The 27142-nt window shown below is 36.1% G+C and overlaps 1 protein-coding gene across 4 annotated transcripts in view; it reads right to left on the reverse strand.

Annotated features, from left to right (window-relative positions):
• The window catches only part of coro (protein coronin), a 46807-nt gene that overhangs the window by 14208 nt on the left and 5457 nt on the right, over nt 1-27142 (reverse strand). For all 4 annotated transcript variants that reach the window (XM_068767180.1, XM_068767179.1, XM_068767182.1 and 1 more), the window contains 5 exons: nt 6111-6233; nt 4766-4909; nt 4211-4341; nt 2056-2163; nt 1172-1346 (listed from right to left, as the gene is read on the reverse strand). In XM_068767180.1, coding sequence (XP_068623281.1) covers nt 1172-1346; nt 2056-2163; nt 4211-4341; nt 4766-4909; nt 6111-6233 — 681 coding nt within the window. The remainder of the gene's footprint in view (nt 1-1171; nt 1347-2055; nt 2164-4210; nt 4342-4765; nt 4910-6110; nt 6234-27142) is intronic.

Here is a 27142-nt window from a genome sequence, read left to right on the forward strand (position 1 = left end):
TCGACTATAGACACTTTTCCCCAGCGAATAGCACCCTTTGGCGCTCAGCTATATACGCTTTCTCTCAGCGAACAGCGCCTTCTGGCGCTCGGCTATAGACGCTTTCTCTCAGTGAACAGCGTACATTTGTTTTACATTATCGTTTCAATAATTGCATGATCATGGTCATTAATTTGTTTGTTACCAACGTGACAGCTGCATACGATTCCTGTGCGGGTATTTTGTCACACAACAAAATACGTGTCGTTCGTACAGACAATCTACTTTCGCGCCGTCTGTTGAGAAAGTTATTAATTTTTAGGCGCTACGCAGCGAAAGGGTTAAGTTACAGTAACTGTCAAGGCAATAGCCATATGATTTGTACTATTTATTTTAACGGAAAGATAGAAGCGGCTAGATTATTTTTTAATTTAATCTCGTCTCCACTATGTTTATAGATTAGTTTAATGGTGAACATTTATGATGAAGTCATGTCCTTATAAAAATAAAACCCTATATAAAAAAATGCCACAAACAATTACTGGTCCTATTGGAAATCTATGGGTAAGTCCCTTGTCCACTAGTGGACATAACCTAGAGACCTAGCTGTCAAAAAACTACTTAATATGTACCCTTTGTGAACCATCTCTCATAAAAATATATAAGCCACCATGTACCACATATAAGGTTTATCAGAAACATTACCACAAGCGACATATTGCTACCAAACGAAACGCACATAGAAGACGGTGAATCCTTGTTGCCAATTGGACATTGAGGTTTTCCAATATAATACAGTAAAAACCTTTATGTCATAGGTCCTTTGCTATATTGCTTAAACTAAAGTTAAAGTCACTAAACCTTATGTAACGTAATATATTAGGGGGACCGGAAAGAAATGTCGCTTTCTTAAGTTGAATTCACACTACTACATTTTAAACAAGTTTCTTATTCTGATCAACAATATATTCACCTTCGTTATCAACAACCTTTTACCACCTAGTATATATAATGTCTGAGCGGTAAAAATCAATCGGTTTTTCTGCATTTTTCCGTAGTTAGAAAATCCTCAAATTGGAATGTCTCAATAAAATAAAAAGAATTCTTGGTTTTACTTAGGCTCACCAATGGGACGTAAAGCATACAAAATGTAAAATCTGTTATTAAGGCAGTAGCTATAGAGTTCACTGACCTCAAAGTAGCGTATCACGGAGTCTCCCTTCCCGCAGAGGTAGACTAGGTTGGTATCAGGGTCGTACAGCGGGAACATGACGCCGTTACTGGTGTCAATCTCCACCGTGACGATGGGCTCGCTCAGTGCGTCCGGAGTGCGCAGCGTGTACTGCCGCTCTGACATGCGGCTGAACCTACGATTAAGTAACAAAAGCGGCAATGTATAACTTCTAATGGTAATATACCGTTGGATAAACTTCTTTGATTAAATATACATTTTATCATATAATATCCTTTAGTGTCTTAAGATCTGTTGCCTTTAATGCCTAAAGTCTGCGATCAACGTGGATTACTACGGAAAACTTAGAGTCAGGACACTTAATGTCGTTTCAGGAAGGTTGTCTTTTACGATGGACCTCATTGGCTTGGTCAAGAGATACGTACTACTTTACGTCTCGCCGCCCGCATACCTAAGGCGCGGTACAGCAGTTTCGGTAGAACTATTACAAATAAATATCCAGCCTGTTATAGTTAGTAGTTTTGGCAGCCTTCTTTTTATGATTATTTGACACTGTCTACAGAATTCTGAAGAGAGTGAAAGAGGTGGATTTTAGAAACTCCTAGGTAAGGGCTATATAGCGGATTTATTATCACCTACCGGACAAACTCTTGAAAAAATGGTGTACTTTTATTCTGGTTGTTTTCTTCTAATTTCTTGCTTTAATATATTAAGTTAATTATATATAAGTAATCATAAATAAGTTATGTGCAATATCGGAACTGAAAGATTGTTTCGTGATACTTTCATTTGATGGCAGAAGTGATCCGAATAGATGATACTGCAGTAAAAGGTCATAATAAACAATGCCCTTCTGGTCTCATTATACAGACGAAGTTACCCACCCTGTGGTAAAGACAAGGCCATGCTTCAGGAATATAGCTCTGGACGCCTTGCTGCCCTCGTGTGCGATCGCCTCCGCCTCCACTTCGCCTTTCCGCGGATCTATTATTCTGAAACAAAAATATCAATATAATTAAAAAAAAAACTCATAATAAAAATAAGTAATTTTAATATTGTTGTATTATTTAATATATCTATCAAATTAAAAGATAGTTATTGGTTCAGAGCCACATATGACTGGCCTGTCTATAAAGGTTGATTCAGTATTGGTGTAGTCATCTTAAAAGGGACGAATGTACTACCCCTTTTTTTTACTTGATCCCTGCTACAGGGACTTTTTATTTCTAATAATTTATTCATATATTTTTTAATTATTATCATTCTCCTCTTTCATGTAGCATATTATCTGTAGTACTGTTTCTTTCGTTCTACAATTTTCCCAGTCTTTCTCTTTCATTTCATGAGCCATACATACATCCTCAACCACTACATTCTAGGTTTCCTTACTATTTTATTTTGCAACATTACATTTATTGTTCAAACATTTAACACATAATTTCTTTATAATTATCATATTATATTATAATACACAGTATAATTACAAAAATTAAGCACTATTTTTGGTACTACTTTCTTTATTTTTTTTCTATATTTTAGTGTTTGCTTTACTTTTTTATTCATATTCAAGTCTATTTGAATACTACCCCTTTGCAGTCAATTAATATATTATACACCCTATCCAATGTAAATAGTTTTACAAGTAATAAATCAAGTAACGATAAAATAGAAAGGACAGTCGTTTTCAAAATTCGAACTACAACATATTAAAATTATTAATGTTATATGTCCCTGCGAACTTTGTGTTGTAAAAAGTTATTAGTGATCACTTTATACAGGATACTTGGCAATAAATATGACAAATTAGGTATAGATTAACCGCCTTGAAGAGAAGATTTTATATATAACCAATCACCCTATGAACATAAGTACATTATAGGAGCTGCCATTACGTCATCTTCAGTGGAGCATCGAACAGGAGAATCCCATACCAGAGCGTTCTATATTCAACTCGGGCGAAAAAGAGCGCTCTACAATACTTCTCGCGTTCTGATTGACTGACGGCTTTTATTGACGATTGGTATAAATATGTGCTAAGTCCCCCACCACGCCATAGCACCCGTTTTTAGTGAGCGGCCGCCCGCTCCCTAACCGCAAACAGCGTGGGCGAACCGTGGTTGGATCCGGATCCTTCTTCGGCTCGCCTGTGGTCCACGCTGCCGACCTAGCCCGCAAGCACGCTCCTGCAACACACCTCGTCAAAGCTCTACCGCGAAGAGCCTTAACAACGTTCGAGCGTCCCCGTGCAACTGGTAGGCGGCGCCCCACCAGCTTTTAGTTTCTAGTTTTAAATCCAGTTCATGGACCCTTCCGCTCCGTGAACTCAGTACCGATGAAGCTGTAAAAGCCTTAGGGCTAACAGCATTAACATCTTCAGAAACAATAGAATCAATATATACACTTCTATTTTGGACTTCGTGTTGTCATTACCCAAGATCTACCGGCCCTAAGAATAATATCACAATACATAACTATTCTGCTGAATATATTGAAATCGATAATGTTTTCGGAGAAAAGAATCCATTTTGGATAACTGATATGTTTATTATGATTGGTTTCCTATCTTTTACAGATGGGTTAGAGGGAACAGGGGTACAAGTGCAGCTTAGATTAAACCTTGTTTAAAGTAGCGTAACTCTGCACGTGCCACTAAAAGAAACTTCTTAGCATACCATAGATTCACTTTGCAGGTGCCGGGATTATCGCGTTGTTGGGACAGGATCTGACCAGTATGACTTTGAAATCCTGATCTAATGAAGGTGATGATGTTCGCTTTGAAATGGACTAAACTTTTCTAAATTTAAAAAAAAAATACCCGTGGGCAACATTGAAAGATTTAAGATTTTACTTGTAGTGTTAATGCAACTGTTAGGAAAGCGCGCAGGGGTGGGCGCCCTGGAAAAAGGCATGAGCGCCGCTGTAGAGAGCGTTGACGGAACGATACTCCCTTTTCCCCCTCCCCGCATACCTAAGGAACGGTACAGCGATTGCGGTAGCACTCTAAAACAAACCCATCTTTACGCGAAAAACTAATATTACCTGATTTTCTTGTCGCGGCAAGTGGTGAGGAGTTTGGAGCCGGTCCAGTTCCAGCATGCGGAGTAGATCAGGTCCGGGTGGCAGTCCAGACTGATTAGCACTTCGCCCGTTCCCACGTTCCATATCGCGATCTGTTGGAACGAACGAAAATATATAGAAATACGAAAAAAATGATTTCGCCATCTAAACAAATCTTATAATATTATGTAATTATTTTTAAGATACACGTATTACATCGTGAGTTATCTGTAACATATATGTTATCCATTTAAAACTCCTATTACTTAATGACCATCCGTTGTTTTTCTTTTTTAAACATGTCCATCCAGTGGTTGTTTGAAATAAATTGCTATTTGCTATATGGCCACCTAACCTAATCTATTAGGTATTGAGATCACCCACATTTGGGCTATGTTTGATCCACTGGTCTTATTACACCCTGTATATATATAAACTTATAATAGTACGAAGTCTGTAATGGTTGAGTTTTGTAAGTTTTTTTTACGCGAATTTATAATTTTTTTTCCTAAAGTTATTTAATGAATAAAACCGTACCTGATTGTCTGAACCAGCGGTGAGGAGTACGTTCTGGGCGGTGGGATGCCACAGCACGAGGCCAACTCGTCGCTGATGGTACACCAGGTCGACGACAGGCTCCGTCAGCGTGCGTGAGATTCCACCGTCAGGGATCTGCCACACCTGATGACAAGAGCACAAGAAACACAATGAGAGAGATGAAAAGACTTAGAAGTCTATAACCAGGAATGAACGACATCTGGACAGGTTTTTTTATGGCACTTATATTTTGGGGACCTAATTAATAAATTTTCACTGACTATTGTTATTGTCATGCTTCTGTCTCAACTTTTCTAATATTTCCCATTCATTTCCCCTTTTATACCTTCGCAATATCATACATTCCTTTCGTACATCGCTTCACTTCCATTCCCTTCTCTGCAGGGTCAGATATTTACATTTTTGTTTTATTTTGGATTTTTACATTTATTTGCCTAATTTTAATATTAATATTTTTTGGACCTTATTATCTATGTCAGTTTATTTTAAAAAATCGTCTTTCGAAATTATTATTGGGGGGACCGGAAACTAATGTCGTTTTTGTCGACATATTTTACAGAAAAACCGAAAGGTGGATATATTGTTGATTAGAAATAAAATCTTTTTAAAAATGTAGTCGCGTGAATTTAACTTAAGAAAGCGACATTACTTTTCGGCCCCACTGATAGATGATTTAACTTTTTTTTTATTTAAAGTATACAAGTGTATAATGTAACTAATTCTACACTGAATATCGTGTTAATCCTGATAGAACTTATGACGAATTTCTACGACACTCTATTCTCTTCTCTAGTAGTTTCTTATTTCTCTGCTCTAGTTATAGCAAGTAAGAAAAGGACCAATATTTAGCCACTTCCGCAAATGCAGTGGTCGTCGTGCAACAAAGTGTACCGCCCGCCAGCTAGACTCTGTGTTTGGCACTAATCGGTGTAACATAACTCCTGAGGATGCCCCGTGGAGGGGTGAAGCAGATGTTGAATGAATTAACGGTGGCAGTTGTGTAATTCGCATTGTTTGCCGCATACGCCTTTATCAGCGGGCTGGCGGGCGATGCACTTTGTTGCACGACTATCACTGCATGTGCGGAAGTGGCTAAATATTTTTTCTTTCTTAGGATGGACTTCCGCAAGGTAACGCCTGATTCCATTAAAAAGTAGTTATAGCAGTTATAATAGGTACACACGTCAGAGACTTGATCGGACCAGAAGGTGTGAGATTGTTCACGTTTTTCCCTATTTTACCTTCGAATACGTATTACCATTAAAATAATCAAGTTATTTCTGCACAGATCCCTAGTAACGTCTTCCTCTCATCATGGACGTACCTTGACGACGCAGTCCTCCGAACCGCTAGCAATGACATTGTCGTTGTGCGGGCACCAGGCGATGTCTAGCACCGGTCCTTTGTGGCCACCCACCAGAGGGTGGTCCGCTGGGATTCGCCCAACCTGCAACCAAAAACAACATCCATTTATAAAACATATCGCTGACGGTATCCTGCACGCCGTAGTTCCTATTTCCCGCCAAAATATTGACTGTGTATACACGGGCGATGATGACGACGCAATATTTATCAAAAAGACAATGTACGCTTCTTCAAAGTAAATGGCGATACATCATAGGTACACAGCTGTCACGATGGCTTTAAAAGAGGAATTAAAAACTGCCGCACGCGCAGATTATTCACTACTTCGGTACGGTGCTTGTCAGTCACAAAACCATACACAGCCGAGCGTAGATTTTATTTGACGGCTATAATATGAACGCGCACGGCCGAGCGTCGACTTAAGTCGCCAACCAAGAAATTTAAACCTATCTCTGCAATTACAATTTATTGTAATAATGTAAAGTGAACGTAATGTATATCTGTATCAGCTTGTAATGTAAAACACTCTCATCACCAGTGTGTTAGAGAGCAAGAAGGGCTCAATGTTGCAGGAGGTAAGAGCCGACTGTGCGCATTTACCTGTGGCCGTTGACAACAGTTGACGCTCGTGCCAAAGTGATTAATAAAAGTGGAAGAACAATTCACCCTTCGCTATAAGCTGTGCACTATTCTCTTTAGGGACTGTTAACACACAGATTTCAAAATCTAACCTTTAGAACTTGAATCATAAGCAAAAAGATGCCAGTTTTTAAAGGTTGGTATTCTATAGTATATCTACATTTTGGAGATTGTGCGTCGGAATTACACTCCCCCAACTCACGGAAACAAACGCACGGATTCACGACATCGTTGCTTTTTGCACTTCTTTTTGTACCGTCAAATATCCTACAACGATGGTCTTCATTTCGGAGCCAGCGGATGAGGGGTCAGAATTTTCTTCTAACACCGAAGTGGGGGCCCTTGAAGAGGATTAGGAGACAGCCTGTGAGGCAGAGATCGCGGCAAAAGCATCCGGATAGTTTGGATAGTTTGCCTCGAGGAAGGCGAGTGTCGTCTTAACATCGGCCATTTTTCAGTTCTCTAAGTGAATTCTCTTCCACTCGCAGGGAGAGTTTCACTACTACCTTCATAGGGCAAACAGCCAAGGAGTGGAATAACCTATTGGCTTATTTATTATAAGTGCCATTTTGTTCTATGACTTATTTTTAAGATAGTGGCAATATTTTAAACTACTAAATTCTCAAAAGTCAGTACAAATCAAGCGTGGTTTTTACACCACAGTTATGTCGTTTTCTTTATTAAAAGTGGCAAAAAAGGTAACTAAGCAGAGATAATTATTAAGAATTAAAATTTTAATTAAAAACATGGAATATTTTTCAAGTAATTTGCGAAAATTATAGATATCAACTATACAGCTTCGTAGAGAAACAACATTTTTTATTTTTAATAACAGTTATATATGATGATATCGTTTTTAAAAAACGTCTCGCTCTTTAGCGCCTTGTATATGCTATTGACATGCATGTCCGATGCACCTGCAGGGGATAGTAAATAGTATGGTCTGCCAAAATAAGAACATATATAAATAAAAAAAGCACATATTATTGATAACAATAAATAAATTTATCGTATTGAGAGCAGTGGTAAAAATGGGACAGGGTCTCATTTTTATCGGTCGAAATTTACGGAGTATTTTGGTTTGTATTATTTTTCCCGGTTCTTTATTTTTGACTACGATCATCTTAAAACGAATTACACTGATTCATCGTCGTGATCATCATAACAGCTGTAACATTTCCACTTTTCTCAAAAATTTCCTATAGGACTGGCTAGTAGCCTGTGTAAGAAAAGGACCAATATGTAGCCACTTTCTCACATGCAGTGGTAGTCGTGCAACAAATTCGTGCATTATCAGCGGGCTGGCGGGCGGTGCACTTTGTTGCACAACTACCACTGCATGTGCGGAAGTGGCTAAATATTGGTCCTTTTCTTACTTAGGATGGACTTCCGCAAAATAACGCCTGATTTCATTAAATATAGAAGCCTGCGTCTTTCGATGATCGTAAAATCGTCTGTCCACCTTGTATATTTATTTTTAAATTACGAAGCTCGGAAGCTAGTCGATCTATGGTTAAAGATACTTTATTGTCTTAATAAAACAAATTCACAAGAGATACAAAAACTAAAATCTATGGATTATAGGAACATGCATATAAAATACACATAGTAATTGATTATAGGTGTAAAGATCTTAAAGGTAAATGTATAGCTCATTTGCTAGGAAAAAGTTTTAACCCTTTGGGGCACGCCGGTATTAAAAATGTCCCACCTTTTTGATGCCTAATAACGCATGGTGGGACATTTCTCGACCTATCTGGAAATATTGGAATAGTTACGCGCTCATACATTTTTTTTTCTGACCTTTATTATTTAAAGTAATTGGTCGCACCATTAGCAATTGTTAAAAATATACTCGATTGCGCTGGCGAGGTTTATCATCATCTGACAGGTTCATCAAGTATTGAAACCGAAAATTTTTAGTAGTTAATAACAGAATTATTATTTTTTTATTTTTTTAATTCATTGTATATCCATATTAATAATAACACACCAATTTTGTTAAATTTTGAACGAAATAAAATTTATATGCAATATGGGTATTTTTATTTTCTAAAATTCCGTGCCTCAAAGGGTTAAAGCCTCTCCATAAATTTCCTTAGTAAAGTGCATTGAGTGATCACTGTGAAATATTTTTTTTCTATTGAACATGCAGACCAGAATGCAACAGGCCATTAAATACTGGCTGTATAATCTGCAGGTGATAGTAAACAATAAATAATTTTAATTTGTACAAATTCGAATTTTAAAAACGCTTTATCGCACTATATGATCTTTATGTTCTTTAAAAGTTTTTTGTATACGGTTCACCATAATATTAATTGAATGCAAATGAGCTGTTAATTCTAGCTCTGTACACATTCAAAGACACTTTCTATTAATCGCTCCGTGTATTTCAATTACAGCTCATTACCCATAATTACATCGCGGTAATCCATTCGTCACGGTGTCGGAGCGATGTTGTGACTGCTTGTCGCTGCGTGAACGAATCGATACGACCACGTAATGACCACGTCTCGGAATAGCGAATTATTAACGTGATTTATCAATGCTATGATCATTGCATAAAATAGAGTCAATCGAAGAATGGTTTTATGCAATAAATGATAAGCTTTGCCTATTATAATATACTTTTAACATAAAAATCACTTAACATCAGGCGAAACAGAGGTCAAATGCTTTGCCAATAGTCGATAAAAGAATAATAAGTTTGGAATATGATTTGATACCAGTTTTTTTTTTAATTATTTACGTTTAACTGTATCACATAATAACGGCTATCGAGGAACGGAGGCGATCTTTGGAAGAAGCTTATGCGTTATAGTAGGCGTTTATCAGCTGACATGATGATGGAAAGGTCTACGTCCAACGGTGATATGATGATCAGGCCGATAAACCGGCAAATAAAGAACCGCAAAAAAATAATACAACAAAAAATTCTTTATTAATTTCTATCATTGGTAAAAATGTGACCCTATCTAAATCTCAACAAAGCAGGTTTATTTATTTTATTTATTAATATTAATTTCACATTTTTAAACTAGCAACACGTAATTATAAACATACATGGCAACGTGTTTTAAGACGTCGCACAGATTACTTATTAAAACATTTAAAACCAAAATTAATTTGATAATGATAGATGCAATCATATTAATAGCTATAAACATATAATTGCTTCAAAATTATAAAAAATTCTCTAAAGAAAGTTCTAGATCTAGAGAACCAATTTTAATTTAAAAAAATATTACTACGTATTTATAACAGGTGGACGCTGCACGTGGCGAAATAATCCGATAGCAGGTTGGCCGAGTTATAACGAATGTTAGCATTTCCAGCTGCGGAATGCTAGTGTGTTGCAGCCCGAGTTATTCTGCAGGTGTGTGTCATATCTAAGTATACGTGACCCGGTTACGTCTCAATCCGCGGCAGTTTATTTTTATTTAAGCCGCTAATTTATTTACGTTATAACATATAATTCTTAGTAAAATAATAAATTCTGTAATTTAAACTGACATATTAAAAATAATAATACCTCTAATTGTTATTAAATTAAATATGATCATTTTAATATATTCAATTTACGGCAACTGGTTGGCAAGAATTTCATATAAAAAAAGAAAACATGCTATACTACAATTTGGCGCCAAAATTTGAAACGCGTAAAAATAAAAAAACAAATCATCCAGTTAATATGACAAATCTAACAATGAATTTTAATGAAATATTTAATTTTAAAATCTAATAAAATATTTAAAATTATTGAAACTGTATACATTATAGGTGACAGGTGTATTTATGTACCAAAGGTTGGCCCAATGTTTCTGTATCAAACATGACTGGAATGTTTATTTGTAATTCTTTTAAAAATAGATTTATTTATTTTTTATTCGTACTCACTGACGTGTCAAACAAAACGGTGTGTTTAAAAAAAAATAAAGAGATCAACGGTGAGTTTTATTAAAATCAAATTTCATATATCGAAAACGAAAGCGTCAGTACATGATCCATTACGTGATAACTAAGTGAATTACTATCTATTTCTTATGGCGATGTTTATACCTCCACCTTTATAAGTTGCAAGCGTATTCTTAACCACTTTGAACACGAAAAGAACCCAGTCAGAGTTTCATGTACGCTTTTCGCAGATTATAGGACCGTTTGGAACTTTCGTAACTAGATCTATGTGGTTTCACTCACCCACGAGTTGTACTACCCAAAATGTATATATAGCGGCAAAACAAAGACCATGAATGAAGCAAGAGAAGCATAGAAGCGTAAGTACAAGCCAGAAGAGGATCAAGAATCAAATCGATTAGCAAGAAGCAACCAGCGATATTGAATACAGTGTTTCTTATACTTTCGACGAACTTTTACTCAATAACCTATCTCCTACACAGTCAATTTTACGATCCGTACCATTTAGTCTTTTCCGGCTTTTATATCACATCAGGTTTCTCACATAAGCAGCAACATCTAAAGTGATGCATATTTACCAAGACATTTGTTTAGCTACGATATTATGGAGACTGCTTCAATGTATTACTTGTAAACAGCAGTATGAGCCGTTTTCAGAGTCTACTTGCGTACTAAAAGATGTAGTTTGTCAACGCAAGCACATGAATTAAAATAAAACATAAATTTAGGTTATAATATTTGACGTGTTACCAGTAATCGGGGCTATTAACTAAGAATTATTTATTCAGTAAGAAATTATTGTCGCAGCATCAATAATTTATTAATTATAAATTAACAAAAGAAACTATTTTGAGAGACCACCAGCGGACAAGCAGGTGTAATTTTTTGTCACACTCGCTGAACAGGTGTGATTTATTGTCACACTCGCTAGACAGGTGTAATTTGTTGTCACACTCACTAAACAGATGTGATTTGTTGTCAACTTGCAGAACCAGGTGTGATTTGTTGTCACACTTGCTAAACAGGTTTGATTTGTTGTCACACTCGCTAGACAGGTGTGATTTGTTGTCACACATGCTAAACAGATGTGATTTGTTGTCACAATCCCAGAACCAGGTGTGATTTGTTGTCACACTCGCTAGACAGGTGTGATTTGTTGTCACACTCGCTAAACAGGTGTGATTTGTTGTCACACTGGCTAAACAGATGTGATTTGTTATCACAATCCCAGAACCAGGTGTAATTTGTTGTCACACTCGCTAGACAGGTGTGATTTGTTGTCACACATGCTAAACAGATGTGATTTGTTGTCACAATCCCAGAACCAGGTGTGATTTGTTGTCACACTCGCTAGACAGGTGTGATTTGTTGTCGCACTCGCTAAACAGATGTGATTTGTTGTCACAATCCCAGAACCAGGTGTGATTTGTTGTCACAATTGCTAAACAGGTTTGATTTGTTGTCACACTCGCTAGACAGGTGTGATTTATTGTCACACTGGCTAAACAGATGTGATTTGTTATCACAATCCCAGAACCAGGTGTAATTTGTTGTCACACTCGAAGAACCAGGTGTGATTTGTTATTACACTCTCAAAAGTAGGTCTACTTTGTCGTATCAATACTCTTGGATTTTCTTTATACAAAAGAAATGAAGATAGGCAAGAAAACAGTCAATACTATATAGGTTACATAGAATGAGACAAAAAAGTTACTGCATGCGATCGAAGTTGGTAAAAATGTAGCCGTGTAAATTTACTTAAGAATTTTTATATAAAACTAGCTGTGTCCAGCGATTTCGTCCGCGTGGAATTTAAAAAAAATGCTTGTTCAGCTTTTTCTTTTTTCATTTTTCTGTTATTTAAATTATGTGATCCGGACAAGAATTTCACAATTGATAATTGTTAATGTCACCCACAATTCGAAAGGTCATCATTCGTTTACCGTTTTCGTTTCAGATTAGCATGTCACGGTGAAATATATGAGAAATTCATTGAATAACTGGCGCTATCTGCCGAAAATTGGCCATACCAACTGAGCAACCTGCGTGAGCTTATGCACAACAACTTTGCTAAAGATCATCACATGGTCATATGCATAGTTTACGATGCTATAAAGGACATACAGACATTCATTTTTATATATAGATCATCAAAAAATTCCAAAAGCATTACTTTTACTCTAAAATAGATTGAAAAAAAAATACTTCACACAAAGCAGTGAAAGTGTCCATCACCAGTATAATTAGACAAGGCGCATAATTAACGAACGAGTCTCACATTTGGCGCCGTATTTCTAGCCACCACACTCACATGTGGGTCATGAGGCTAATTATTACTCGCATTATAATTTGAGACGAATGCAATTATTCTAAATTCAAAATGACGGTATCTTTCTAGAATGGAACAAACTAATGAAATTTACGTAAAACTTTTTTTATACATCTAACATCGCTGCTCATATGGCATTTGAATTTTCTGTGGTTCCGAAGAAACGGCGCAGATGGTTCTTACCCTAAATTTCCTTAAGGCCTTTGAGAGTCTTGACATCAGACATACATACATACTTTTATATTACCACATTAGAAGGCTGCCTAGCTTGATACTCCATGGAGTGAACTGGCGCTGAGGCCTTCAAGGAGGGACTTCGACTTGTGCTGCCTCGATATGGATTTAGCATTCTGACTCAAAGACGCCCGAGAATGCCAAGCTTGTACTTGGCCGTTTCCTGTCTAACATTACTTCGACTTCGGAAAGAGTTAGCACTGGGAAAAGAAGTGGCAGAAGAAACTCGTGGAACTAACCTTTCTATTTACGATTATTGGTGATTGTCTACCCCTATATCATCTTAACCGTTAACGGTTTTGTTTTGATTAGCTACAAATTACTTTGTAAGCTATCTGCCTGATTGTGGTTGTGTTATAAAGACTCAGTATTGCCTGGCTAACATTACTACTATTCCGAAATGATTTAACGCTAGGAAATTTGAAAAAGAAATTGCGGAAGAACCATCTGCAACGCTTGCATCTAACACGGTCAAGAAATGGTGTTCTTTGAATTATAACACAGTAGCACTGAAGCAAAACAGTTTTGCAGTGGAGTGAGAATTGCAACTTAGCATATTCTGCAGTATGAGAATACTCGAAGAATATACAGTGCAAGGTTTAGACCTCACGCAAATTTACGATAGATCACAGGATCCCAAGTTAAGGGTTTCTATTGCGGATCCAAAAGCAAATAGGGGCGTTATAAAATAAAACTATTATAAATTAGAGAAAGTAACTAATAGGAAATTAATAAACTGTTAATAAGAATATTATTTCTTCAAGTGGACGCTAATATCCCAACAGTGGAGTGATATTACCCATGATACAAAATAGTAAGACTTCTGTTAATATTCCCTTCTATCCTTCATCGCATCCCTCACTAATGAGGATCGTCACTCTTTGGGAAGAGAAGCGCACTATGTTACGCCATCTATTCCGATCTTCAGAGGTATGTAATGCTTGAGCTACCGTGGTATCGAGCGTGGGACTATAGCTTCGTAGACGCCATCCATCCATTTTTCCAATGACCAAAATTTTTCTAAGATGTCACGACATGCATGCGGCAATGATAGCTTTGTGCATATAGTCGAAAGGAAAGTGGACAGGATCAGATACTGATGATGTTAAAAAAGCTAATCTAGTGATACTTCACTAGATATAGCTTTTTTAATACCGTATGTAATTGGATTTCTTATTCAAATATGTAATCGCACGCGACTTTCACTTCAGAGATATACTTGCTAGAACGATTTTGAAAGAATAAGGCGTATGCCAAAGTCGGATAGATATTAATCATTTTGGTATAGGCTAGTCATATTGTAAATAAAGAAAGGAAATGTCACTAATACCTACTCGTGTACTGTTGAACGGTGAATTTTAGTACATGCACTCAACATCGCGAGCCAACATTTGATCCAACAAACCACTAAATGTTTACAAAGGCGGCATCGCGTGGCCGGTCGCCAAGCTTATAACTATCACGATTTGGTAGCTGGCTACTGTTTCTGCGCCCGTCTCACTTGTTGATTTTTATTGATCACTGGCTGTTTCTGGATGCTTTTGCTCATAATATATATATTAAAAAAAAAAAACAGTAACAGTTTTTACAGTATGGTGTTATTTTTTTATTAACATTGACCAATTAGACATTTGATTGGTTATAGATATAAAAGCTTTGAAATGATAAATTTATAGGAAAATGCAGTAAAACTTTAACACCTATTATTAATCATTCCGTATATAGTGATTACTCTGAAATAAGACACATTAATTGATTTTTGTGTTTGACTGCAACAGGCGACTAATTTCTAGCAGTAACAGATAATAAATGATAATGAATTTTGATATATAATTATCCGAATTTCGAAAACGCTTTTTCTTATGAATATAGTAGTATAATTAAGTTATTTATTATTTCTGATACTATTAATTTATTATTTTTGAATATAGTGTACAATAATTTAAGAAGGGGCAACATTACGTCATCGTCAGCGACGCAATAAAGAGGGGAATTCCACAGAAATAAAAATGTTCATTTACGTCGTTATAAATACGGCTAAAGCTCATACACACGCACAGATAGTGTGTATATGTGTATTCTACTTGGGACTTCGTGTTCTTACTACCTACCTTACTACCCACAATTACTTTGATAGAAAATGCGCTGCTATACACTCATAGAAGTTAGTAAAGCTGTTGCATTCCAATAGTTTCAGTGTTCAATTTTTATTGGGTCATTGGAAATAGATGTTAAAGCTTTTAGTTGTCCATTCACCCCTTTAAACCTTTTACATTTATAACCAATCACCCTGTACAGATCAGCGAAAAATAATCATGATTCACGTAAGTTCTAATCAAAAAGCATAGAATGACAAGAAACCTGGTGTCGATGACATTTTGCTCTCATGGGTATATTACCATCAATCGTCGTTGTCGTTTCATCCCTTAGACGCCCACTGCAAGGCAAAAGCCTCATCAAAATATTTCTATGATATACCATCACCGCCACGCTTGGTAGGCAAGTTGGCGATCGCAATATGGTATTAAGGAACACAGAGGACGCTGTTGCTCATCCTCAGGAAACATGTTTGTAAGCAGTGGCAATCATATATAATTAATGCACAAAGTGTGAGTTGTATAAGATTGTTATCCAGGCGTCAACCCCGCGACCTACGATCGCAAGTCTCAGTCCTCTATCGCCACGCTACCACTGCTCAATACATGATCAATATCCAGTGATAATTACACAGTAGGTCATATTCGTGTTTAGACGGGCGGCGTCGATTCATGCCAAGTGCTGACATGAATCATACGCCATGACACGCGTGCCGCTTATAATTAGTGATTTATAATTCTGTTGGTTTCCGGTCGCGAATAGATAGTTATTAGCCACATTAGATTTTAAATTTCGAATACTATTCTGTGTACCACGTAAAATTATTCCAATCAAACTGAAGAATTCTAAACGGCCTTTTTTCACTAACTGTTCCGACGGACAGATGTTGTTGGCGTTGCGTTAAGAAAAATACATACATTGTGATATAAGAAATTATAAATTTGCAGCACAAGAACTGTCAAACGCTGGAAGAATAAAGCAAACTGTCAATACGCGAAGTGTAAATTGTCAAACGCGCGAGGTTTGAAGCTAACTATCAAAAGCGAAAATTTTCAAGCGAATTTCACAGCGAGAAATTTATAGCGAGAAAAATAAAGCGAACTGTCAAATGCGCAAACAATAAAGTGAACTGTCAAACGCGCAAACAATAAAGTGAACTGTCAAACGCGCAAACTTTAAAGCGAACTGTCAAATGTTGTATTTAATAATCATTACATTTTCAGAAATTTTTAAATTGCTACATGTATTTCAATTGTTTTCCAAAAATATCCTCCCCAAAGAATAAAAAACGTTAGCAAGAAAATGAAGGGCAAAGTAGTCCTTAAGTAACTACGTGACTAGTAATAACCTTAATAAAGTATAAAGTCCAGGGGGACAAGTCAAATAGCAGATAACGAAACTATTTATAACGTATTTAGACAACAGCGATTTAACCTGTTATATTTGTAAACACTGCTATGCAAATGAATAGTTTTCCTCGTTTACTTAACACGGTTTGAACCGTGACTAAATGCTGGTAGCATTGATAACCAAATACATTGTCGTGTTTCGAAGACACTACATTGTTTTATGCACATGTGTGAATCTGTATACTATTATATATATTTGTAATACACCAATACCTCGCTTTGCGTTTTTTTGTTGTTTCGCTGCTTGATTAATACTAATTTTCACTGTGCGTCGTTAGATTTTCTAGGTTGCGTTGTTTTGGGTTCGAGTCTTTTTTTGAAATTATCTTTCTTTTCCAAAAGATGGCAACACTTATTTCTAATTGCGCCATGTCATGAAAACTCGGGGATTCCCTTTTTAACTAAAAATCAACGCAATTTTAAAACAGTTTTATTTTCACTTTGTTTTGCTAATTTTGGAATTCGGTTTCAATTACGTAGTGTTGTGCTTTTTTTTAAAAGACAATAATAAATTTATGTAAATTTTAACGTGTTATTTCTAGTTACAAAAAAGGTAAATATTATTCAAATTTATAAATAATAATATATTGGCAGAGTTATATTATTTTTGTTATTTAAATTTTTACTTCGTTCAATTTTCTTTTGAAAAAGTTGTATTTTCGTAACCCTGGAACCTATCTTCGATCTTTACATGGTTTGCTATAGAAAATCTAACTTCACTTTGCGGCGTTTCAATTTGCGTCATGTTTTTTTTGGAACGTAACCACGACGCAAAGTGAGATATTGGTGTAGTAACATATTTAGAAATAGAAATAAAGCTTGATTTACTTTTTTGTACAATTGATAAAATTTGTAATTCTTCTGTTGGTAACTGATGTACAATTCGTTCATGTCAGTCGTTAGACGTGCATTGCAAGGCACAGACCTTCCCAAAAATCCTCACAATGACGAGTCGTGGGTTGCTCGTATCCGTCACTCCATCTAGTGGGAGCCCTGCCCACTCAGCGTCTATCGTGGTCGCTACACGAGAACCTTTCGTCCTCAACGGCCGTCAGCTACGAGCAATATACCCCGCCCACTGTCACCGAGCAATTTTTAGAACTAAGTCGTCGACTTTCGTTCTTCGGCGACTGATTGTGGTATTTTTTTTCTTTTTAGCCCTCGTTTCTAAGGACCTCTTGTTCCACTCCTATTTATGTGGGAACAGTTAGTTAAGTTTAAGTTACTTAAGATTGCCGGGGGACTAGTCTGTTACGTGAAATCACAAATATAACACACGCGTAATAGGGTATAATTGCACTTTATTGCACGATTACCACTGCATGTGCGGAAGTGGTTAAATATTGGTCCTTTTCTTACTTAGGATGGACTTCCGCGAGGTAACGCCTGATTTCATTAAATATTTTACACTTTCTTTACATATATCACAGTTCTTATTGTATGTAACTGAGTATGGTATTACAAAACACTCTTGGCGCCGTCTCAGATTCTTACAATAGGTCATACAGAAAGTTATTACTATGAACAAACCGTAACGTCGGGTATTAATGATGAATAGCTGATACATTAATAATAAAACTACAAAAAAATTATATATAAAATTAAAAAATATAATTTAATATTGTTAGTAACGTGGCGAACGGATAGAAGGCGATGTATGAACAGAACGCAAAAGTTATAGAATGAAAGATATTGTGAAAGAAGGAAGAAGATAGGATGCGAGATTATCTGAAGAATGGAAGAAGATATTGAAAAAAATATTACATATACCTAGGCACTGTCATAGATTGAGATATGGGAACGAAAGGCCCCCAAAAAAAAGGACACTAAAAAAAAGACTCTTGTCTAATGTTACAATATTATGAATGAATTTAAAAAATATTTATTAGTTTATATTAAGTCATAATAAGTTAAATAAATAACGCTTTTAATAAAAAAACAACTTAAATTTAAAAAAACGAAAAATTGTCTTATCGATAATCTAATGTAGGTGCGGTCATCCAGCACGCTTTGAATATCAAGTCAAACTTAAAAGGATTATTGGAAATCAAAACCATCGTATTTGCGGCTCACCGAAACCTAGCAAGTGTAAAGGCAGAACTGCAATAAGACTGTGATTAAAGCAGCCGGATACTTGATTTAAAACAAAGTACGGATTAAACTTTTTTTTTTAAATTCCGAACGCAAATTTACTATTTTCAAATTATTACAATTCGCCAGATGCTCTGGCCGATTTATTACTGTCAAAATTAAAAAAAAAACTTTTTTCAGAGCGATTACCTTCTTTGTTGTTATATTTTTATATTAATCAACTAATCTTCAAAATTAGTTTTCAATTTCAGATATTGCAAGGCGTAAAGGTAAGGTAATAATACTAGTTTTTTTATTCACGTCAAATATTTGAACAACGTCGTCCGAGCTACGTTTGCCAATCTGTGGTCTCCGGTCTAGTAAATAAGGTTCCATCGGCCATCAGTTCAGCCGTAGGAGGTTCACTGCTGAACAAAGGCCTTCTCCACAGATATCCTTCAGAAGTTGGAAGCGGCCTGCATCCAGCGATTTCCTAACCAAGGCTGTCTGCCAACTTTGTGGACGGACGTCCTTTGCAGCGCTTGCCAGTCCGTGGATTCCACTCCAGAACCTTAAGACTCCAGTGAACATCAATTCTACGCTATATAGCCTGTCCGCTGTTACTTCAAATTGCCAATCCACTTGCCTATATCGGTTACTGTCGCTAGTCTACGGATCTTCGTCTTCCTGATTAGATTTCGTTAAGTGATCCCAAGCATTGCTTTCTTCATAGCTCGTTGAGAAATTGTCAGTCTTAATACTCGCTAACTTTTAACTTGGATTTTGTCCGGTTATCAAAATTATAAATATAAATATATATATATATATATATATATATATTTATATGTGTATGTGTGTGTGTGTGTGTAAATATTGTGACGTCGTTCTGTGTATTGCTATATAAAAAACTAAATGTCACGTATTTTTAACATAACTTTCAACGTGGATACGACGTTAAAATGTTTCTCAACATACGCATATATCCAGACGGGAGATTGTCTCCAACTTAATATCCATAGAACGTCTACTTCTGGACTTAAGCCTCTTTCACAGATTTCCAACAGGGTCGGTTGGAAACGCCCTGAATCTAGCGTGTTCTTACGACCTTCACTACGTCGTTCTGTCCAACTTGTAGGCAGATCATAGCTGCGCTTGTCCCCCCATGATCTCCACTCCAGGACCGCCTTGGCAGCCTCCTGTTCTGCGCACTAACTAGTGCTACTCCAACTTCCGCTGAGCTATGTGAGTTACTTTTGTTCATCTTCACATCTTATTTCTGATTCGAGCTCGTAACGAACGACATCCCGAGCATAACTCTCTCTACGACTCGTTGAGTGATTGTGAGTTTACCAAAGAAGCACAGGGTGAGATGATAGTATATCGTTAATCCTATCACCAGCTGAACAACCTAAAACTGGATAAAACTGCTTGGTAGGGATGGAAATTGGACACCCGAAAAGGGCAACAACGCGAAGTGGCTTCGTGTTGCCGTGGTACAGCGAGGAAGTTGGAAGAGGCACAGTTTCCTTTTCCTGTGTCTTGGCATAGTACTGTACAGGCAGCTGCGAGTTCCGTACGAGATCCAACGGTACTCTCCAAAGGTACCGAAGACGACCACTGATGGAGTTTTTGTGGGTAGGATTCCCACATAACCCTGTTCAGCCCCCAAAGGGCAGGGTTTCGTGTGTTCATCCAGGGGAGAACCCCTGATACCATAAAAAAAAGATAGAAATTGGTGCTATATTTGTACCCACATACACGATCTTTTATAAAAGAAACTACGATAGTTATAATACAAGTCGAAAAATAAATCTAAATTCTGTATGAAATGCACCAGTAATGTGTTAGATATATTCACACCATTTGCTCAAAATAGACGCGCTCTGAAAAACAACATAAATTAGAATCAAGTAAAAGCGGCGACTGAGATAAGACAGTTGCAAATTGGACTCGCAATTAAGAAGGTAATTAGCTTTTATATTCCTTACATTCATTAATCTCTCTAAAGGCAGCTGAATTTGGAATAGCATATCGTATTCTTTTGTTTATGATTTGAGAGTTTATATTGACGAGATACAATCGTAAATAAAGAGATCTGAAGGCGAAAGAAAGTAACCGCATTAGCCCAGGGCCGCTAGGACCAGGAGTTATTCAGAAGAGACCACGGACCATCAAGCGCAGCGCAAGACTTCCACTCATATGCTGCACTTCCAGGGCTAGTGTTCAGCAGTAAACGTCATTACTACTCACAAATTTCGAAAAAAAAAATCCTTTTCTCGTTTCTTTGATGTGGGATAAGAATGGTCATTGCTATATTTATTGCTTATACATACATTCACACTTTAAGAGCTTTTACACTTATAAACAAACAACCTGCATTATTATAAGTAATGAAATTTATTATGAAAGTAGATATCGTTCAGTGCATAGTTCATTTAAATGTTCATAAGAATTACTTTTGAAAATGACGTAATTTAAATCTGTATAATCATGTCAATGGCACAAGATACTTTATGGGATCGTATTTCATTGCGGTGTTAAATTTCAACTGTAATGTTGAACGCTTTAAATCTTCTATAAAAAATATCCTTAAAATATAAAAATGGAGATGATAAAGCAACAACCATTTATATAATTAGACATAAGTTTTTAATAAATCATAGACAACGATCCGTTGCACACGCGCCGTGTTCCCGCGCTTTTCTGGCAGCGCGTGGGTCGGCCCTCCATTTCCGTCTGCTGGCGAATTATTACTCAACCACACGCCAAAATTAAATAAACGTTTATAAATAATAATCAATCTAATAATAGTGATAACGTGAAATATGCTTCGTACTAAATTTAAACTGTAGCTGTCACAAGTGTCAAATGTCATAATAAAGCAAATTTACACTGTTTGGAATGATTACTTTTGGCCATGTATTTGTTTGATTTATTATGTATACTTTTACATATCAACTAATTTTACTGTGTAATTTTTAAATGACAATGTAAATAAAAGATTTATGATACAGAAATTTTAATCATTATAATTGGATCTCGGCCTATGTCTAGAAAAGGTAGTTGTATTTATAAAGGGCAAGATGATCGATTACTTCCGAACGAGAGCAAAACCTTAAAACAATTTAATTTTTAGGTTTTTGATGATTACGTAAGAAATGTTGACATTATTTAGATAAAGGAACACGAATAAATGTATAGCTTATCTGTCAGCAAAAAGCTCAAAAGATTTTACACCTGCCATTCCATCATCCTGTATAAGGTATTAAGAGATATTTAAAAAAAATGATATCGTAAAAGTTGGTTCGCAATACATTTTCAATAACGTATCATTTATGCGCCATAATTAAATATATATGAAAAATAGTGACAGACACATGATAAATATAAGAAATAAAAATAAACTCGTAACGGCTAAAAATGATCTTTAAGAAGTTAACATATCCATGTGTCTAAGTGTACGCATATGTAATAAAATCCCACAAGATATCTAAATCCTTACGTTTCTTATGTTCAATTCTAAAATTTAAAGTATATTATTAAATAAATCTAATATTAACATTAAGAGGTTTTTAGTTGATCGAAATATGAGGAATTTGGTTTGTTGCCTCATTTAAAAAATTAGCTGTTGAGTTTTTCGCCGGCTCTTCTTAACAAATCAGCGTTCCGAACCTGTGGTAGTTCACTGCTTACATTGTTAAAATAATCGAAGATTTAAAAGCGCAAGGAAATGCCTACTTGAATTAATGGAATGTATATTTTGAATTTTATGACTCTGAAACGCATTACATTTATTTATCTATTCTATTGGAATGTGTCAGGCCAATAACTTCTGGCGGTAAAAAATCAACAAACTATAGGCAAGATATCACGTCACGTCGTCGCCTGGTGTAAATGCAACGTTTATATCAAAAATTGTGGAACAAAGGCATTTTGTTTCTGACCCCTTGTAAAATATATGTAACAGTATAATACTATGATATCGGTCATCGAAAGACGCAGCCTTCTATATTTAATGGAATCAGGCGTTACCTCGGAAGTCCATCCTAAGTAAGAAAAGGACCAATATTTAGCCACTTCCGCACATGCAGTGGTAGTCATGCAATAAAATACACCGCCCGCCAGCCCGCTGATAAATGCGTATGCGGCAAACAATGCGAATCACACATCGGCCACCGCCAAACCACTCAACACGTGTTTCAACCCTCCACGGGGCATCTTCAGGAGCTATGTTACACCGATTAGTGCCAAACACAGAGTCCTAATGTCACTAATCCACGAGTCCATTTTATTGCATGACTACCACTGCATGTGCGGAAGTGGCTAAATATTGGTCCTTTTCTTACATAATACTACGAGTCAAGGCTTTTAATTGTCTCTTTGTTTAAATCTACTATTGCTTTGTAGGATTTGCGCAGAGTAAAACATCCGCCTACGTCGGAAGACGACAGAGACGGGGGAGACATATGTCCAGCTGTGAACGTCATTTAGCTTAAATAATGGTGATGATTGCTTTATATAATTACTTACACCTGTACGTCCTCTTTTAATATTTTTTTCTCAAGTAACATTTCTGTTTAGTTTACAGATGCCCTTATCTTGTACAGATAAGTCTTCAAAGGTTCGTCAGTAAAATTGTGCAAACGCGATAAAGAGACAAGAATGCCGTTCACGTGTAATCTAAGAAGATTATAATTTCGCAATTGGCTGGATGACAATGTCGAGATATACCCAAAAAAAATTGTGGAACATTACGTAGGTCTACTGAATTCTTGGTCAGCAGCAGAAGATTTATTTTTTTTTTTTAAATCCCTGTTATTGGGTACCGCTCCTTCCAAGATTTTCTTTTATTAATAATTTACTCATTTTCCTTATTTCTTTTTTATTTCCATTCTCTTCTTTCATTCGTCACAATATCTATCTTCTTACTGTTTCATTGTATCAGCTTTCATTATATATATTGCCACTATTATATAGAAGGTAGTCAACGAGATCTATGGACCTCATAGTTGGTTAAATTTGACAAAGAATTTTATTCCGCTGGCTAGCATTTGAGTTTTCAGTGCATCGATATATATGAAACTTTATTTGTTGACTCATTTACATACTTCATATTATAATATTTACTGTGATCAAAAACTAAGATGAATTTGTTTATAAAATGTAAATTATTTATTTATTATTTCAAATCAATTTCATCCCTTTCAGTGTAATGGCCGTTCGATAAAATGTACTTTAGTCAACATTTATTTCAGTTCTCGAAACAGTCGGAATAGTCATTTTCCTGTGTAGCCTTTAAGATCTTCTTGAAATAAGTTTTTATCTCTACGATTTTCCTGAATAGTCATAAGTCGCAAGGAGCTAAATCAGGCTAATACGATGGTTACGGAACAATATGAGCAGAGTTTTTAACGCTTTTCTACCTAAGATAACCTTGAGAAAGGATGAAGCATTACAGGGGGCGTCTTATAGGCTGCCAAGCGTGGCCATTGAGGTTTATCCCTCCATAGATATCTTTAGGGAAGGCACACTTTGTTCAGGGGGCGTGTAGATCTATCTAGCATTGCGATTAAGGGTATATCCTCCACATTCTTAGAGGTAGACCTATGCCGTACAGTGGGCATTAAAACAACAATAATACTATAAGTTGTAATTGATAATTGAATTGCACTATTATTTTGTATATTACCTTAATAATAATTAGCTAAGTCATCCATGAAAATACATAAACAATCAATCTTGTAAGATTAAAATGTCGATAACATTTCAATACCGTCGATAATATGCATTAATGTAATGTCTGTATCGTTTACTTGTAGAAATAATTCTTAAAAAATTTAATAAGTTAATTGCGTATTACTTTTATACGTAAAGAATCAAAAGCAGCTAAAACCACATAGTGTCAAATTTCAAGTTAGAAGTTTAGTGTATGTTCAAAATGTATTGCGACCACAAAGCGTATACCAACATCCTACAACTTACACAATTTTATAAACATATATAATATTTTTTTTACTTCATAGGTACTTTTATTAATAATGTTTTTATATTATAAGATAGTATGATGTAAGTAAATAGGTACTATCAGTGTGTCGAGATCCATTATCGTGGACCCCCATTTTCGTTTCATGGACCCCTAAATTTTTTTTCGCTGACGTAGACCCCTTGCAGGTTGTCATAGACCCCTAAGGGTCGATATAGACCACTTTGGGAATCACTACTTTAATCGTTCAACATGTATTCAAAAAGTCATCTAAGAATCAAAATCTTCTATATTCATGCTTGTAGATGCTCTCTTTTGTGAAAAATCTGTCGAAATTGATTTAGCTGCTTTTGACAATTCCCCTCATATAGTATAGCACACCAATACCTCATTTTGCGTCGTGGTTACGTTATACAGCTGATCTTTAATATCAGTCTCTCACATCAAGCCTCATTCACCTCACAGTTCCTCGATAAGGCATTAAAGCTTTGCTTGAGTTTTCACTACAAAGTCGATTCGAAAATCGAACACAAGTTACAGACATCGGCAAGTGGATTGGCGAGTTAAAGTGACCAACCACAACGCAAAAGTGCATTGCCGCTTAGTTGCGGAAACCAGCTCGCTGATACAAGACAAGACACGTGGGAGTGGGCAGACCACGTGTCGGTATAGTTCTGGAGTGCAGACCATGACCGGGCAAGGATAGGAAGTCCATCTGTGGTCCTATTGAAAATTTATAGGGGGACGTTTTACAGCTTAATAGCCGTTTTTTAATAATTTATGGCCGTTTCTTAATTAACATAATTGTTAATGATAGTAACCATAGCTAGTTTTGCTCGCAGGGTGGTGAGTAGTACTGTTAAAAGGAATAAAACAAAAAAGACAGGTAGCAAATATGAAGTTAACTGCACAAATAAAAGAACTTGTCAAATAATAATAGAATAGACAAGTAAGTGTAGTAATGTATTAAAAAAATAAAACACATAAAAAGAAAACTGTGATATAAAAAATAGAATAAGTAATAAAATAAAGAATAAATAAGACAACCGAGACACTTAAGAGTAATAAGATGATGGAAGGAAGGGGAATGAAAGAACAAAATGAAAGATATTGTGTAGGAAAAAAGGTAAGAATAAAAGAAATTGAGAAGTATGAAAAAGAGTAAAGAATAAAGATAAAATTTGGAAACACTGGAAAGACCCTGATCCCAACAAATTAGGGGTACGAGAGGCCTCCAATAGCGGGGGCCGTAAAAAAAACCACTGCTAGCGGTCGTATCACCCCGTATATATGTTTGTTTTAATCACTAGCTTATTTCGTAGCGTATAGGATATCTAAACGTATCCAACGCCTTGAATCTATTTTGGCGGGCGCGTGCGGGTGGTATGTTCTGCGTTCATTTTACTCAGCTCTGTATAGACTTATTTACCGGTCCGGAGGGTGAACTTGACACACATTTCGTGAACCAAACGCGCAAGGCTAAGGAGTTTCACTGTTGTTTTCCTTATATTGACAGGTTACTTTTTTTTGCAATTAACTTTTCACCTTTACAAATGTCACTTCGATTTTCGATACAGGTGATCGGTTACAAGCGTACAAGTTTTAAAACTGTGAATATATAACTCATTTAGAAAAGGACCAATATTTTAGCTACATATTGGTCCTTTTCTAACTCAGGATGGACTTCCGCAAAATAACGCCTGAATCCATTATGTATAACTCATTTGCTGTCAATTATAGTACACTCTTTCCAAATATCAATGGTTTTAGAGATAATACAAAACATAATAATACAGTATAAAAGCGTTAAAATTCGTATTTGTTGTTCGAGTCTATACAAGCTTACGGGGAGACACAGGACCTACCCCAAAGACATCAATAGGGGGATATACCATAATCGCCACGGCAGGGGGATTGGTGATCGCAGTATGTGGTATTATAGTACGCTGATGACACTGTTGCCCATCCTTTAGAAACTTTATTGTAAGCAATGGCAATCCTATTTAATTAACGCATAGTGTGAATTATGTAAGATTGTATCTCGGGAATCGAATCTGCGACCCACAATCGCAAGTGTCAGTCCTCTACACATAAATGAACATGTGTGGTCTGTCTGTCTGTACATTATATATTAAAAAACCATATCCAGTCGCCGTGAAAATATGGTAAATTATCATTGCAGGCGGCACTATATGTCCTCAGGAAGGTTTCTTAAAAATTGTTTTTTTTTTTTTAACAGTTAATGTTTGAGATATCAAAACTGCCTTTTTGTTCAGATTTTTAATTAGATGCATAACATAGCAACCTGTACA

This window comes from Battus philenor, unplaced genomic scaffold (assembly GCF_028537555.1).
Source record: "Battus philenor isolate CCGP_79_NKW_IND1 unplaced genomic scaffold, ilBatPhil1.0.hap1 SCAF_23, whole genome shotgun sequence".
Lineage (NCBI taxonomy): Eukaryota > Metazoa > Arthropoda > Insecta > Lepidoptera > Papilionidae > Battus > Battus philenor.